Raw genomic sequence first — 16,890 nt, forward strand, 5'->3', positions numbered from 1 at the left:
AAGGAGACACAGCTGGGACAGGTGACCCAAACTGACCAGAGGGATATTCCAGACCAATTGATGCACATACTGATTCACAGACTTGACATACTGGCTTGACCTCAGACCTGCCTTGTCACTATTAACTTTCCTGGTGTCACTGGACTGTTGGTTGAACCTGGTTACTGTTAACAGGCATGTTCTGCTCTTCTTTTTCAGGCACTGTGGGACTGCTTCCACAGTGATGACACAGCTCCTGTGCCTGCCTTGTCCCAGCTAGACTTCCCTCACCTTCCCTTTGCTGCTCTCCCAGACACATCTGAGCTCAGTCAGGCATCCTGCCACATTTGCTTAGCTTTCTGCATATCAAAATAAGCCATTCTTGTGCTTTGAGAGGTTATTCTTGAAAACCAGCTCTTCAGAGCTCCTTTGCAATTCAGACCAATCCTCTAATTAATCCTACGAAGCAGAACCCTGAACAGGACAAACACCTGTTAATATGTAGCACACAGTTCTAACCCTACTCATCATTCTGCTCACTTCTTTCTGGACTTTACTCTCCTGCCCCAGACCACATCCACTATCAATTCTTCCCTGTGGGAAAGTAAGAAGGAGAGCTGAGCATCTCCCCTGGAGAAATCTTTTTATACTCTTGGGAAACATACTTTTCTATTTCAAGTCAGTTTAACAACCTTCTAGTTATGGCAAAATTTGGTTTAGATGAATACAAAGCAATTTATATTCATTATATACTTGTGCACAGAGCTTTTCACCCACAAGTAATACCACAGCTACCTCATATTCCAGCTCCATCTTCTGGCATGCCATTCACATTCTACAACGTATTTGAAAAAAAAAGGACTTTTACTTACCTGTTCAAATATTCATGTGCCATGTTCATTGCATAAACACACACAAAATAATGCTCTTTCGCAAGGGACTAACACAGTCTCTGAATTAATATTTGTCTTCTGTTGGATTTGCGCTTGCCATGGGGTTTCTGTTGCAACACAAGGGCAGGATCGTGTATTCCCACCAATCTTTGTGTGTATCTCTAACAGCTGAGCAGAGCTATACCAGTAGAAGTCATTTTATCACCATTTAACAGACATTATATCAAAGACAGTTAATAACTTACACTGAACTTTCATATTTGCTACTGCTAAATGCTGCACCCATGCATACACACCAAGACTATTTCTTGGATTTCATAGGACTTATGCACTGACCTCGAGTGTTCCAGGTATTAAGTACCTAGAATTCATCTGTTGGTATCAATAGATGAAAAAACTATATACGATACTGTTCCGAAATAAAGCAGCTATATTTAAAAGCATATTATCAGAAAAATGACAATGCAGTCTCACCTTGAAATGATTTGCAGGGTGTACTAGTTGATGTGCTAGCATCTGCTGATGAAATCTGAACATTATCCAAATTCTGTTCTTTTGATTTTGATCCAAGATTTTCAAGAATCACCGCCTCTTCTCTACTTGAAGTACGATCAAGAGAAGATGATGAAGCTTCACCATAGAGTCGTTTCAGTAATTTCGCCAAGAACACTGCAGGGTAAGAAAACTTTTTTTAACAGGAAGAAATGCAGTGTTTTAAAAATATTTTAAGACTTCAAAAACCCCAACAACTAATTGACACGAGACAGTTTCCTTCAAGTCCATGGAAGTCTGTTTTGAGTAATCCCTACCTCTTACAGGTGAAACTGAAAATGATATATTTAAGTTCAAAACTTGAGTCAGAAAAGCAGCTTTGAAACAACAGAATTCACTAGCAAGGTTACATTTAGGGCCTTCTGTTTGACTACATTTTGGCAATAAATTAATAGAGTACATTTACAGACTAAACACACATTAATTTTTAAAACAAGTATCTTCCTATACAAGTGCTATAAGGCTGCTCAAAATGCAGGTCTCTTCTGGCACAGAGGCACCTCAACTGAATTACTCATTAAAATCAGTAAGCTACAATGATTTAATCACACAGAAAAACTAGAAGTAGACAGCAGCAGAAACACATGGTAACCAGTTATTTCTACAGAATTATCAATATTCTTATACGCCTCTTCTTCTTGTGGGCCATTTCTGACGACACTGACAATCTGCTAAAAGTTAGCCAAATGCAAGTATCATTTGATTAAAGAAATATATGCAAATAATCTACTCATTAACAAAACCATTATCTTTTATATATATATATATATATATGCATGTATATTTCAATCACTTAAAAAGACATTATACTAAAGTATAAAGTATTACTAAAAGTTTTCATCTATTGCAAAGCAACATCCCTAGTTTCATGAATTCTATGCGGTCAAGGAGATATTGTGGAATGTGGGGTGGGAAGAAAGAGATTTGGAGAAAAGCATTATCTAAACTGCAACTTCAAATTTAATATACATTCTGTGGACACTAAACAAGCAACTTGCTGCAGATTCATAATAAAATAATTCTGCCAAGAGGATATTGTTGTAAGAAGAATGCGTCCTACTGCAGCTTAGCAGAAAAACATTTTATCGTCACATAATTTGTCAATAAATTACTTCACAACTGAAAAAAATACCTTCATCCTTGAACCACCCGTCCTTGATAGACAAACTGTATCTCCAACATACCTTGGCAACTTTCTGATGTAAATGCCTAACTAGGTGGAAGAATGCTTTGTTATGGGCTACAACTACAGTTCCCAGATAGACAGACACAAACAAGGGACTGTGTGTTTTCTTTTCATAAGGTTCCCTAGTCTACAGCTAGAAAGACAAAAATCCACAATTACTCTCCTCAGCTAAAGAAAGTAGACAGAAATAACCAGTGTAATGAAACAAAGTTAACTGCCTTTTGCAGATCTCTGACTCTAAAGCAAGTTATCCAAGAGGTTTATCCTGAATCCTTTCCCCAAGTGCTGCTACTAACACTACAATATTTTAATAGACTCCAGTACAGCCATTACTAAATGTCATGGTTTAATGCCAATAGGCAGCCAAATCCCACCTAGCTGCTCGCTCACTTTCCCCCACATGAAATGGGGGAAAGAATCAGAAAGATAGAATTGAGACCATTCATGGGTTGAGGTAAAGACAGTTTAATACATAAAGCAAAAGTCACGCACACAAGCAAAGCAAGGAATTCATTCATCACTTCCCATGGACAGGCACTGTTCAGTCATCCCCAGCAAAACAGGGCTCCATCGCATACAATGTTGACTTGGGAAGACAAACGTCCCCCCCTTCCTCCTTCTTCTCCCAGCTCTATATGCTGAGTATGACACCATATGGTGTGGGATATCCCTTGGGTCAGCTGGGGTGAGCTGCCCCAGCTGTGTCCCCTCCCAATTCCTTGTGCACTCCCAGTTACCTCGCTGGTGGGGTGGGGTGGGGTGGGGTGAGGAGCAGAAAAGACCTTGACTCCATGTAAGCACTGCTCAACAGTAACAAAAACATCCCTGAGTCATCAACACTATTTTCACTATTTACAAATACAGAAGACACATCACCACAGGAGCTGTTAGGAAGAAAATTAACTCCAGCACATCCACAAGCAGTACACAGATTAGCATTCAAGCACTTGTACTGAGGGAACTGTTCTTCCAAAGCAAATTATCATTGACGCACTGATGAATCTAGGTATGCAAATACATCTCCAAATCTGCGGAGAAAAGCAGCCTCCTCATAACTACAGTGGATTTTATGCTCCCCATCTTGAAATCTGATTTCCCTAGTCATCTCACCCCCACAATTACATCACCTTCTCATTTTTAAAATAGAGAGACTATACTCATACACACAATAGCATTACTTCAGAAAGCAAGACAAGACCTGCTGTGATACATTCATTCCTTTTAATTCCCATGAGGAGTCCTCCCCAACTTTAACACCTTTGCTTGAGAAAGCAACCTGATACAATGCCTGCCTTGGAGGGTATGAATACTGAAGAGGTTATTCTTTGATAAAAATCTCTTTCGCTCAGAAAGAAGTATCTAAATCACAAACAGTGATGGATTCACCAAAGCAACATCCACTTAGCTGGAGTTTTCAGCAGACACTGGAAGAAGCAGCAAGGTGTGGAGTGAGGGAGTTCTTTACCCCCTACAAAGTTTTCACATCTGTGTCAGAGTATCTCAGCACTGCCACAAGTCATCTCTTAAGATAATGAGTAATTTCCAATAACCATAACAAAATGGAATAGAGCAATATCAACACTTAGACATTACAAGGTCCTTATTTGAAACCTGAATGTATTTCAAGCCTTCTGAAGACAGCAGGAAGCAATGAATCCCAGCAGTACACCCTCCTCAGGTGAATGGAGAATCACAAAATCAGCTGAGTTGGAAGGGACCCACAAGGATCACCGAGTCCAACTCCTGGCCCTGCACAGGACCATCCCCAAGAGTCACACCATGTGCCTGAGAGCATTGTCCAAATTCTTCTTGAGCTCTGTCAGACTTGGTGCTGTTACCACTTCCCTGGGGAGCCTGTTCCAGTGCCCAACCACCCTCTGGGTGAAAAACCTTTTCCTGATGTCCAGCCTAAACATCCCCTGACACAACTTCAGGCCATTCCCTCAGGTCCTGTCACTGGTCACTACAGAGAAGAGATCAATGTCTGCCCCTCCTCCTCCCCTCATGAGGAAGTTGTTACTGCAATGAGGTCTCCCCTCAGTCTCCTCCAGGCTGAACTGACCAAGTGACCTCAGCCACTTCTCACACAGCTTCCCCTCAAGGCCCTTCACCATCTTTGTAGGTCTCTTTTGGATGCCCTCTAATAGTTTACTATCTTTCTTATAGTGTGGTGTCCAAACCTGCCCCCCAGGACTCAAGGTGAGACCACCCCAGTGCAGAGCAGAGGGGACAATTCCCTCCCTTGCCCAGCTGGAGATGCTGTGCCTGATGCCCTCCAGGACAGAGTTGGCCCTCCTGGCTCCACAGCACTGCTTTCCAGCATCTCATTCCCCTGTCTGTCCACACAGCCAGGGCTGGCCCATGCCAGGTACAGAATCCAGCACTTGTTGAACTTCCTGTGGTCAGTGATTGCCCAGCCCTCTAATCTGTTGAGGTCTCTCTGCAGGGCCCCCCTGCCCTAGAGGGAGTCAACAGCTCCTCCCAGTTCTGTATTGTCTGCAAATTTGCTTAGTATCCCGAGAATCTCTACAGAGTGTTGAAAAAACTGATTGACTTAGTTTGAACTATTTGGGATCCTAAGTATATCCTAGTCTGAATAAAAAGAAAATAAAAATCTGCCTGCAGCCCAAAACCATTTGAACAAAGTGGTCCTGTGTATCAGTGAACAAAGAAATTAGGCTCTGAGGAATACCCATTCTGCCATCCTCAGCAGCTTTACAGGCTCCAAAGCAGCACTCTGCTTTGCAGTTAAGAGTCTCAGAACTGAGCTACCAAACATTCTTCAGATGACAAAGGAAGCTCTTTCCACAGGGTTTTATCGCTGCAATTACTTGGAAAAAAGGTATCATGTGATATCCATAAGCATTGGCTCAACCACAGAAGGTTGGTCTTGCCTGATGCTATGAAGCAGTTCTTGCCTATTCAAAACCTCTCCTTAACCTGATGTTCCTGGTACTATTCAGCATCAGAGATCAGTCCATTTGGTAAGAACTGCTCAGACCCTTAAAAATAACTACCTCTTAACAGAAAATTAGCAATAAAGGAAATTCAAACAAAAATATCTACTACCAGAATTGTATCTTACCTATCAGAATTTCAAAATGGAGTAAGACCACAGCCCTATATAGCACAGTCAAGTTAATAACCATATGGTTATTTCTTGACAATGTTTTCCAGTCAGCATAACTGATGAAGGAACTGTACAGGTTCATGTGGTCCTTTGATTCTGATTGAGCTTTTAATTTAATTTTAAAAGCAAAAAAAAACCAAAACAAAACACCTTTCAGCTGAAAACATGCAGCACTGTTAAAATATTCCTACTGTGTGATGAGCTGAAGAAACACCATATAACACATCTCTTCAGTAATTCCTCAGTGACAAAAAGAAGCCAGTACTTTCAGACATGACAACAAGCTGCAATAGGTACTGAACTACTTCCATGGCTAATTCTTGACAACTCATGTCTGGAAATAGTGAAGTACAAATATATCAGAAAACTGAAAAAGTACCAGGTCTCTAGAGTTTGACATCACATAAAGAAAGCAAAGTGTAACTCCAAGAGATATAATGCAGAACACATGCTGGCTATTGAAACAAATTGTGAACATCCATGATCTCTCTTCTACTACTAATTTTGCAAGAAGAGTAAGGAGCCTCCTTCAAATAAATGCATTTTTGGCACCTATGTATTAAATCGACACCTTGACTGAGTTCATATTATGTACATAAGCAGACTATCCACAAACACACACTGAAATAGCACTGCAGATTTATAAACATTCTGGGGTTGGCAACATGACTTAGCATGACTTAAAACTCAGTTAGGACTACAGACTGTAACAAAAGCATGCTGAATAACTAAACAAATTAAGTTCTGAACAACATCAGAAACATTCCTGTCCAGCGACAGCTTCCTCAAAAACGTTTCTGTGGAGAATGCTTGCCACATACTTTTGGCTACCTGCCATACATACTGTAAATACCCCCACCACATTTCTCATTTGGTTGCCTCCTGCCTACTTAAGCCGAAGTTGGGCAGCAAGAACAAAGTAAAGCAGCATCAGGAGCACTGAACTCTGTGAAGCGTGCAAGTTGTCCTACTTGGTCTCTTTGTCTTTCCTACAAACAGAAGCTTTCCAAAAAGGGAAGAATCAGGAACTGCTTCTAAAACCATCCCATGTGCAAGATGTGCTAATATGCTATTTCCGCTAAAACAGAAGAAAAGACAGTACAGCAGAATAGAAAAGGACGGAAAAAGCTGACAAAATTATAATCCTCATGCAGAACATATGGACAAAGCTTCATTAAAATGTTCAGTTCATCTCTGTTATTGCAGAATTACTCTCCAATACTCAAACGGATTTAAATCCTTGAAGTTTCTTTCATCATGCAAGTACCACATCTCCTATGAGGGTCACAACAGGACAGCTACTTCTTAACACGGTCATAAAAATCACAGAACTGTTAAGGCTGGAAGGGACCTGCAGACATCACCTAGTCTAATCCCAAAGCTCAGAGCAGGATCAACTAGAGCAAATTGCATAGAGCCTTGCCTAGTTGGGTATAACAATCCCATTGCCTGGATCATCTCCTCTTCCCAAATCAGGGCTGGACACTCTTGACCAGAGATCCTCAAGGGAACCACCTGAAAAAGAGTGACTCTTGAAAAAGAGATGACTGTTTATCAGTACCCAGAGCAACACAGTGTAAAAGCATTTTAAAAGACTGCTACAGACAGAAAATGTTAGCAAGACTGCTATTCTTACCAGCTAGCAGGTGGAAGACGGATGGTAACTTCAGGCTAGGAGCTGTTCATTCCTTTAAACCATTCCCCACAAAGCTTACTTGTCCTTTAACCATAGAGGATAGGTTCATAGAATCCAGAAGACTGGAACTTTCTGAAGGAGTTGCTTAGCTGGCCAAACTGATGAACAAAGGTCTTTGTTCTGTGTTTATTTGGCCTAACAAAGTGATTCTTGGGCCATGGCTCTGCAAGCTTCACAAAGGCATTCAGTTTGTATTTCAGCCACCGGGGCAAAATTCAGTGTGAAGTTATGATGCCTAATGGCATGCAAGGCATCCTGTTTTGCCTGCAGATTAGACACCGCTCCAGAGACCTCGTGTACACAAGACACCAATTCTGCCAATGAGCCTCTGGGTGCCCACGATGTACTCAGTAGAGACAATGGTGCACTCAGTACAGGCCCCTGTAACAGTAAATGGAAATCAATACACAGAACCTCCAAGGGTAATTAAATTTATGAACCTTGGCCTAAACTTCCCAATACGAGAAAAAGCCAAACACACACACACATACTCTGACCTCAGAGAAAAACAAAACCTCCAATCATCAAGACCCACAGCCAAAACGGCACAACCAAAACAAAGAGGAATCAGCTGAAGGCTCAAAGACCTCAAACCATTGCTAGAAATGGCAGAGACCAGAGGCTTGAATTAGGTCAAGACAGCTTGTGTATGTCCACAAGCAGAAAACACATTCTAGTCCTGAGGGAAATGAATAGCTATTTAATCACTAACTTCAAAATCCCCTGAGTAGGGATCACCTAGCTGCAGAGAAGATTCCCAGATTTGGATACCAGTTCAGCAACTACCAACCGATTAAAATCAAGGGAGAAAGAGAGTAATTAACCACTACAAAACATTCCATGGCACCTGAACAGGGTATCATTTTCCCACTCCCCCTCATTTTTACCAAAAACATTCAAGCTACATAGGGATATGAGGAAGAGAACGATGCAATGACATATAGTTACACACTGTATAGCCTGACAGTTCAGATCACCTAAAAGGTGTATCTAACATCTAAGATGGGATGCTCTTGTTCAAGTCAGGAGAAAGAAATAGAAAAAGTGATTTTCTTGCTATCAGCAAGGTCAGTTTTGTCAAGAGTGACGTATTTCCATTTCGCCAGGGCTAGCACATGCAAATCAAAGCAAAGCACTGAAGCAGTGTCATGGGAATAACAGAACTGATCTTTTCAACTGGGGGAAAAAATAGTGAAATATGTGGAATCCTAGCTGTGATTAAAGTACAGTTTTATGTACACAAGAATGGGTACAGTATTTTGCTTTGTGTTCCTAGTCTGCAAGCAGTCCTCATCCTGCAGGCGAAGCTATGGTAACAGGCTCTTACAACAGTAGCTAAAGGACAAAATAAGGATAAAAGCAAGGACTGCAAGATCTGCAGCAGAAAATTCAGGCTGAAGCAGACTGTCTCTTGAAAGAGGCCCTTGTAGACAAACACAGAAGCTAACAGCTTACAAGATTTTGTGTTTAGTCAAAGAGAAGCCATTCTGCAGATCATCAACTACATCTTCAGTCTTCATACTTCAGACTAAATGGCATCTATCAACGAATTTATATTCCTCGCTTCAAACAGCACTGCTATTCTATGACATCCTTTCTTGAGCAAGACACCAACTAATTTTTCAGCTTCAGATTTCAGCGTAGAATCCAGTTGCATCTTAAAGGTAGAAACCACACTACTCCATCTTGTCTGAATGACTGGGAGAAGTAATTTTACACACCTATGTACACTGAGCCCAAAAACTTGTATCTCAATACTTTTAATATACTTCAAAAGACTGTAGAGGAACTCCATAGTTCATATTAGGTTTTTTTCCACTGCCTTTCCAATCGCTTTTGGCATGACACCCATGCACAGACCACGTTTGCTATTCAGATTGAAAAACTTGACTGTTTTCGGCCTTGGGCCTTCTTCTTCCTCTCCTTACTATGTTAAGGAATCCTACATTATACAGGGATATGTTTCCTGTGCAGATCTCCCTACAGGTTAGAAACCTTGCTTCTGAAGTCTCTTTTGGTCTGGAAAGCAGTCTCTCGGCCTCATAATACCTTACTTTTAACTACCTGCCTTCATCAAGGATGCACTTTTTTTGAACAAAGGTTGTTCATCCCATTTCTCCCACAAGCTATTATCACCTGGGTCAGCAGATGTCAAGAAGGGTGAGTTGCTTGGTTGTTGTGAGGTTTTTTCAGCTTTTTTTTTGAACTACAAAACTTCAAAATTGAGACTTAGTAGAAACACCATGGTGAAATGCTGATATCACAAACTGATTATTTTTAACTTGACTAGCTCCTTGGACAATCTTTTAGTTCTGCAAGACTCAAAAAACTTTAGTGACATCTTAAAGTGAAAAATTTGTACAGTTCTTCACAGAATGTCTACACAAGGTGGGAGTGGTCCTCTTTCCAAGTTTTATAACTGGTCTCATTGACATTACACATAACAGATGCTTGTAACTGCTAAAGCTCTTATTACATATTTAATAGTGAAAAGAACCCACATGTACTATTTGGGAATGAAATAATGGAAGGATTTAGTTGTATTCAAGGTCACATGAATTCTGTGCTTGAACTACTAGGTATTAGCTGTCTGCACCTCAATATGGTTGTTAACCAAAATGTCACAGGGAGCTGCACAAGAAACACAGATGCTATCATTTTATATCTAGTGTGTAATATTAACTTCACAGTATCGAGGCTTGTCTCAAGACCACTGACATTATTCTCACTGAAACAGCATCTATTAGTCTTCAAAATCGCATTAGACACAAAAATCAGATGGTAATTGTCTTAATTTTACTCTTGTCTTATTCTTTATTAGAGAATCGAGAACCACAGTAGAAAAAACTCCAGTGATATGCTCTAAGGTAGTAGCTGATACAGTACATCTCAATTTATCTTTTTACCTAGCATTAATTTTTATAGCACATGGAAACCCACTTCGTTATCTAAAACTCAGTAGTGTAGAATTCTCCTGTCTGCGAGGCAACTTTTAAACAGCTGCGGCTTATTTAAGTATATGGCACATATCAGTATGATTAAAAGGTAGGAAAGGAAAAGAATATAGTGACTACGCACCCCGTATCTATGTATTCACCTGAATTAAACAGTTATTACAAAGGGAGAGTGATTACAAAGAGAGATTGACCTGTGTGCCTCCAGACCAATGCTTCATAGTAACTGCAGATACAAAAGAATAACTTATTTCTAGAAAAAGCCAACATTTATTTTCTCTTCTTAGCTTAAAAGAAACTGATTCAGCTAGACTAAGCACAGTCTCTGTCATATAGCAGTTTCAAATCAGCACGACTGGTGTTACATCTGTCAGCAAATTCTACATGACTGTGTAGTTCAATAAGAATCTGACTAATAGATCATGCCATCCTGTCTCAACAAAGGTTTTAGAGCTCTATCAGTAGGCCACCTTAATTGCAGCCACAAGCTGCTAGACATCTAATTAATTTGACATGACAAAGATGATAAGAAACTACACAACCACAATGAGACAATGAGAACACCAGGATTTTGTTCCACTGTTCCTAAGAACCCCGTCTGCCCTTTAGCAAAATGTGTATTGCTACTGCAGTCCTGGGAAAACAGAGCATCTTCACTATAGTTTCAATTTGTGCAGGCTATCCATCTTCTGTAAAACTTAAAAATATGTTTCTCACACTGCACCATTACCTTGTTCTTACCTGGCACAATCAAACAGACCTCACTCAAAACATCTAAAGATGTCTTATACACCCTTACTAAAGCTCAACTTTGCTGACTATTATTATTATTACTAATAATCATAATTCTGGCCACTCGACTTGAGCCAACTGTAAACAACAGTTGCAAAAGACTGCCATCAGTGCCCTGGGTAGCCAGGAGGGCCAACTCTGTCCTGGAGGGCATCAGGCACAGCATCTCCAGCTGGGCAAGGGAGGGAATTGTCCCCTCTGCTCTGCACTGGGGTGGCCACACCTTGAGTCCTGGGGGGCAGGTTTGGACACCACACTATAAGAAAGATGATAAACTATTAGAGAGCATCCAAAAGAGACCTACAAAGATGGTGAAGGGCCTTGAGGGGAAGCTGTGTGAGAAGTGGCTGAGGTCATTTGAGCTGTTCAGCCTGGAGGAGAGGAGACTGAGGGGAGACCTCATTGCAGTTACTTCTTCATGAGGGGAAGAGGACGGGCAGACACTGATCTCTTCTCTGTAGTGACCAGTGACAGGACCTGAGGGAATGGCCTGAAGTTGTGTCAGGGGAGGTTTAGGCTGGACATCAGGAAAAGGTTTTTCACCCAGAGGGTGGTTGGGCACTGGAACAGGGTCCCCAGGGAAGCGGTCACAGCACCAAGTCTGACAGAGCTCAAGAAGCGTTTGGACAATTTTTTCAGGCACTTGGTTTGACTCTTGGAGATGACCCTTGCAGGGCCAGGAACTGGACTCCAATGATTCTTGTGCTCCCTTCCAACTCAGTGTATTCTATAATTCTGAGACATTTTTCCTCTCTCTTCTGGACAGATTTGGGTGAGGAAAAGGGGAAGACTGTGTGCTTATCACTGCTCACTGAGACCAATCTGCTACCAACACAGGTGTAAAGTTTCAGAAAGTTTAACTCTTACTTCAACCTAAATCTGGATGGAAAGAGCATATGGCTTAAAGTGAAGATCAAACTATGCCACACATGGGCTACAATTAAATGTTATTGTAACTGATAGTAGTAATATGGTAAATAGACATAAGAATAGCTGAAAACAGTAAAAAACCAAAAACCAAAACACAAAAAGCCTGAAAATTATTCAGAGTTATGATTACTGAACAGAAAAAAATTTGCAAATTTTAAAGAGAGAGTTTCATATGAGGAGAAGATGCAAGCTAAACTGAAGGTAAATATACCAGTACTTAAAAACCGAACCATGAAACTGGCAGGTGTAGTATCACTGAGCAGAGACAAAAGTCCAACAAGATCATGCATTAAGTGTTATTAAAAAGGAATCTTCATAAGCTCATATTATATAAAACATAACTGAATTCCTACAGAGCCTTCTTCAAAGAGTAAATATATCACCCTTTGCAGTGATTTCATTATTTGACTATAACACAATATCAAGCAACTTTTGCAAGCATCCCTACACATACATATAGTAGAAATCAATACGACACCAAACATCCCATCATGAAAAAGTTCTGGAGGTTCCAATGCAGCTGAACTTTTCTTTCTAGACACATATGGAGTTTTAATTTAGGTCATTAGGCAACCGATAGAAATCCAAGCTTCTTGAGAACAGTTTTCAATTTTTGAACTAAACACAACTGAAAACATAAGAAACAGCATATTGCCATAACAATCTGTGCTGGTTTTGGCTAGGACCGAGTTAATTTTCTTCATAGTAGCTGGTACGGGGCTGTGTTTGAATTTGTGATGAAAACAGGGTTGATAATACAGGGATGTTTTTGTTATTGCTGAGCAGTCTTAAGGCCCTTTCTGCTACTCACCCCACCAGTGAAGAAGGCTGGAAGTACACAAGGAACTGGGAGGGGACACAGCTGGGGCAGCTGACCCAAGGGATATCCCAAACCCTATGTTGACATGCTCAGCATATAAAGCTTGGGGAAAGAAGGAAGGGGGGAATGCTCAGAGTGATGGTGTCTGTCTTCCCAAGTCACCGTTACATGTAACGGAGCGCTGCTTTTCTGGGGAAGGCTAAACACCTGCCAGCCCATGGGAAGTGGTGAATGAACTCCTTCTTTTGCTTTGCTTGTGTGGATTCTGGTTTACATATTAAACTGACTTTGTCTCAACTAAGTGAGTTTTCTCACTTTTACTTTTCCGGTTCTTTCCCCCATCCCAGTAACAGGTGAGTATGTGAGCAACTTTGCTCCGAGGTAACCCATAGATTCCAGAAATCTATTTTATAACGAGCAAAACTAGTGTTGAGTGAAGGGTGTTACATACTGATTGTTTAAAAAGGCAAAATAACGACAAACCAACACACCTTAATGGCACACACCACCACTTCCACCACATCTACTAAATAATACAGATTCATACACCTGCTCCTAAATATATCCTAGCATGTTTAAACAGTCCCACCTACCACTTGTGGACCATCCTATCTCAATGCAAGGTATGCAAGAATTGCTCCAACTTCCTAAGAATAAACCAACCCTACATCAACATGCTCCATCTCCCAAAAAAACCCCCAAGCCCCAAACAGCCACCCACACCAAACACAGAACCCTGAAGACCACATTATGTCAGGCTCTGTTCTCCGTGAGCATAAGCTCCTGTTGCAGACTTTCTAAATAGAAAGCCATCGGATGTACCATTTCTGCTTCTTTCATTACCTTGTTGGCCTTTCTCCTTGACTACATTTCTTATCCAGGCACAGCACCAAGATCAGCAACAAAAACTGGTTTTTCCCCTTCCATGAAAGGTTTCAATGGCAAAGTACACTTATTCTAGTGTAAGTTCTACATTTAATCACAAAAAGCTCAGCTATTTTGTAATTTAGCCAACTAAAATCCAAGTAAAATTTACATCTTGGTAAGCTGTACTAAATCCTCGGCCCCACTGGGGGGGGGGGCCCCCAGCAAGATACCTCTCACAGAAGAAAAAAAAATAGTGTCAGGCATCAAACTCCATTTGAAATTAATATTTCCCTTACTGAGAAACATATATAATGAAAGAAAACACATCCACTTAAAAAAAAAGGTGTTCATCTTTTTTCCCAGTAAAATATCAAAGTATTTGCCAAAAAATTATGTTGAGTTTAAAAAACAAAACAAAACAAAAGACTCGAATAACCTCAAGATCTCTAACAATCAGTGCTTCTCTGAAACAATTAGAAAAAGGAAAGAAATGGTGTGCTTTTCTGTGAGAATTAAGACGCTTAATATCTGATATGCCCATTTAAAAAAACCCAACAAAACAACAAAACCCCAAAACTAAGGAACTGCAATCTCCTTTCAACCCCCATTATAATCCTGCCCAAAGTCACCAGATTTCTCACAAAGAAATGAAAATAGCACTCCTTGAAGCAATATTCTGTATTTAAAACCATTTGTCACTGATGTCTATCAAGTGTCCACATTTGCTTTCCAGTTTAACCTCTCCAACAGGAAATCTCCTATTGTCCCACTAGATTATCCCTTGTACAGCACAACTTTTCTATCACTCCTTACTAGCAATTATAGTCAATAATGTACACTACACCTACATCAATACCTTAACTCTACCCTTCAGCAGCTGGAACATCACTCTCTATGTAACCCTTTATGACAGTGTTATTTTGGGGTGGCACAAACTTTCAAGAATTATGACTAAAGCTTTCAAGGTGCAATTGTCAATGTTTAAAAGCAACAAGTTATGTTGTTATATGTTATATTATATGTTTTGTTATATGTTATATTATGTCCCAGACAGGATAAATACCTTGTTGATAATACACAGAATGACAGTGGTAGTACCTCTAGCCCTGTCACGAATCACTGACACATGAGCAAGTAAAAAACAAAAAGCCCCACAAAAAACCAGCACTTTCTCAACTACATCTGTCACACCCTTTCCTGGCAGAGCAAAGTGCATTTCACTTACCTGCTCTACTGGCTTTTCACTATTTAGATTCTTTTCACTGACAATTAGACCCATGACCCACAAGCTGTTGACCACCCCATTTATTCTGTATTATGGCCCAGTTCCAGACAAAATAAAAAGCTTCATTGCTCACTTGTAACGCAGACAAAATTCTGTCTTCAGCATCTTCAACTTACTCTTATAAAAAAAGAGCAAAACTAGCCTTAAAGAGAAGCAGCCAAACCTTCTTTTTCAGCTCTTTTATAGGACACCTGTCTTTTCAAAAATATATACAGTTTCACAACAGAAAGTCAAAAGTTTTCATATATGGTATGGGCTGCAGAGGCTGATCAGATGAGGTTCTAAACAGGGTGAGCACGTGACATCCTTGTATTCCTCACTGTATTTTCTTCCCAATCTTAAGACATCGGTCCTTAGAGTGGCTGAACAAAACATGAATTATTTCCAACTTTACACAGTAAAGTCAGACACTCAGCATGATTACCTTAGCTTTCTCTGACACACTATTGAAACAAATAGTTCTTTATCTGACCTTCAGTTTTAAACAATTTAAGAGCTTTAGAATTCAGGTCCCCCATTCTCAGCTCTAGAGCCATGCATTCATTCACAAGTACGTGAACTCACTTTTTCTATTCACTAACTTTCTTCCAGAAAGGATCAATTTGTAATTCACATCCCCAAAGCCTAGAAGCAAAACAGTTACTCCTTCTCCCTTTCTCACAACGAATTGGCATCTAAACCACAGAGAACACTACTGTGTATTTATACCTCCTTCAAACTATCTCTAGTTGCAGTCCGTCAGCAAATAGCTTAAACATTAACTCTTGCTGATCAGTCTCACTCTCAAAGTGTTACCCTCCCATGAAGTATTCCAGTTTCAGGATGCTGAAACTGTGTGAAAACGCAAAAGCCAGGCACAGGACGCACACTCAGCTCTCTCACAGCTCAGCCCTACTCGACATCACTCAAGAACGAGATATCACTTACAGAACACCCGTATTTTGACTATTGCGTTCTTCCTGTGCCGTGTCTTATAAAACGTTAAGATAAACGGAATTGACTGAACCTGTGCTTGGATAGCAGAAGGCTTTTATTATATTCTTCGTAAGCACAGGACCACAGTTATTTCAGAAGTGAGCTAACTCACTTTAGATAATCCAAAATAGACGGTCAGTAACAAGTAAGCTCGCATGTATGTGTATACGGAGGAAAAAAACCATGTTATCTTAAAATACTTTGTGATTAGAGAAGTAATTTTCATTTACTCTCTCCCCACCCCCAGGCAGGACTACGCGGCAATAGGACCCGCCCCGTCACCCCCGAGCCACAGGGGCTGGACAGGAGGTCGGGACGGCTCAGCCCCGGCGGCTCCGCGGCCCCGCGCACCCAGAGCCCCGCCCATGCCACGGGCAGGCTCCCCCGAGGCCACTTGTGTCCACCCGCCTCCCTCGCTGCCGGGTTCGCCCAGCTTCTCACCGCCTTCCCCCGCGGGAAGGGCGCCGAGGAGCGGAATAAGCGAGTCCCGCAGCAGCGCGGCGCGCTCGGGCCGGAAAGCACCTCGGCTTAGGGCAGCCGCACCCTGGGGCCATCACCGCCGCCCGCCGCCCGCCGACTCCCTCCGTCACCAGCCCCTGGAGCAGCACGGCGGGACCGACCACCCCCGCCCCTCACGACGCGGCCTCACCATTCCTCCTGCTGCCAGCCATGGCCCCGCACCCCTCCGAGCCGCCCCTCGCGGCCCCACGCCCGCTCTCCTTGCTGTTGGCCGCCGCGCCTGTCCGTCGCCGCGCGGAGCGCCGCCATTGGCGGGGGCTGCGGCAGAGCGTGCCCGCGCCGCGGGTTGGCCCCGCCCCCTCCGCCCCGCCG

General features: G+C 41.7%; 1 protein-coding gene across 8 annotated transcripts in view; it reads right to left on the bottom strand.

The window, feature by feature from the left end:
- The window catches only part of ERICH1 (glutamate rich 1), a 96,906-nt gene extending 80,133 nt beyond the window's left edge, over positions 1-16,773 (bottom strand). For all 8 annotated transcript variants that reach the window (XM_042016219.1, XM_042016213.1, XM_042016214.1 and 5 more), the window contains exons 1-2: positions 16,709-16,773; positions 1,347-1,541 (exon numbers count right to left, since the gene is read on the bottom strand). In XM_042016219.1, coding sequence (XP_041872153.1) covers positions 1,347-1,541; positions 16,709-16,730 — 217 coding nt within the window. In that variant the 5' untranslated portion in view covers positions 16,731-16,773. The remainder of the gene's footprint in view (positions 1-1,346; positions 1,542-16,708) is intronic.
- Positions 16,774-16,890: the final 117 nt, after the last annotated feature.

This window comes from Corvus kubaryi, unplaced genomic scaffold (genome assembly GCF_017639235.1).
Source record: "Corvus kubaryi isolate FWS band 111438036 unplaced genomic scaffold, C.kubaryi_AGA036_p1.0 split3-73, whole genome shotgun sequence".
Taxonomy (NCBI): Eukaryota; Metazoa; Chordata; class Aves; order Passeriformes; family Corvidae; genus Corvus; species Corvus kubaryi.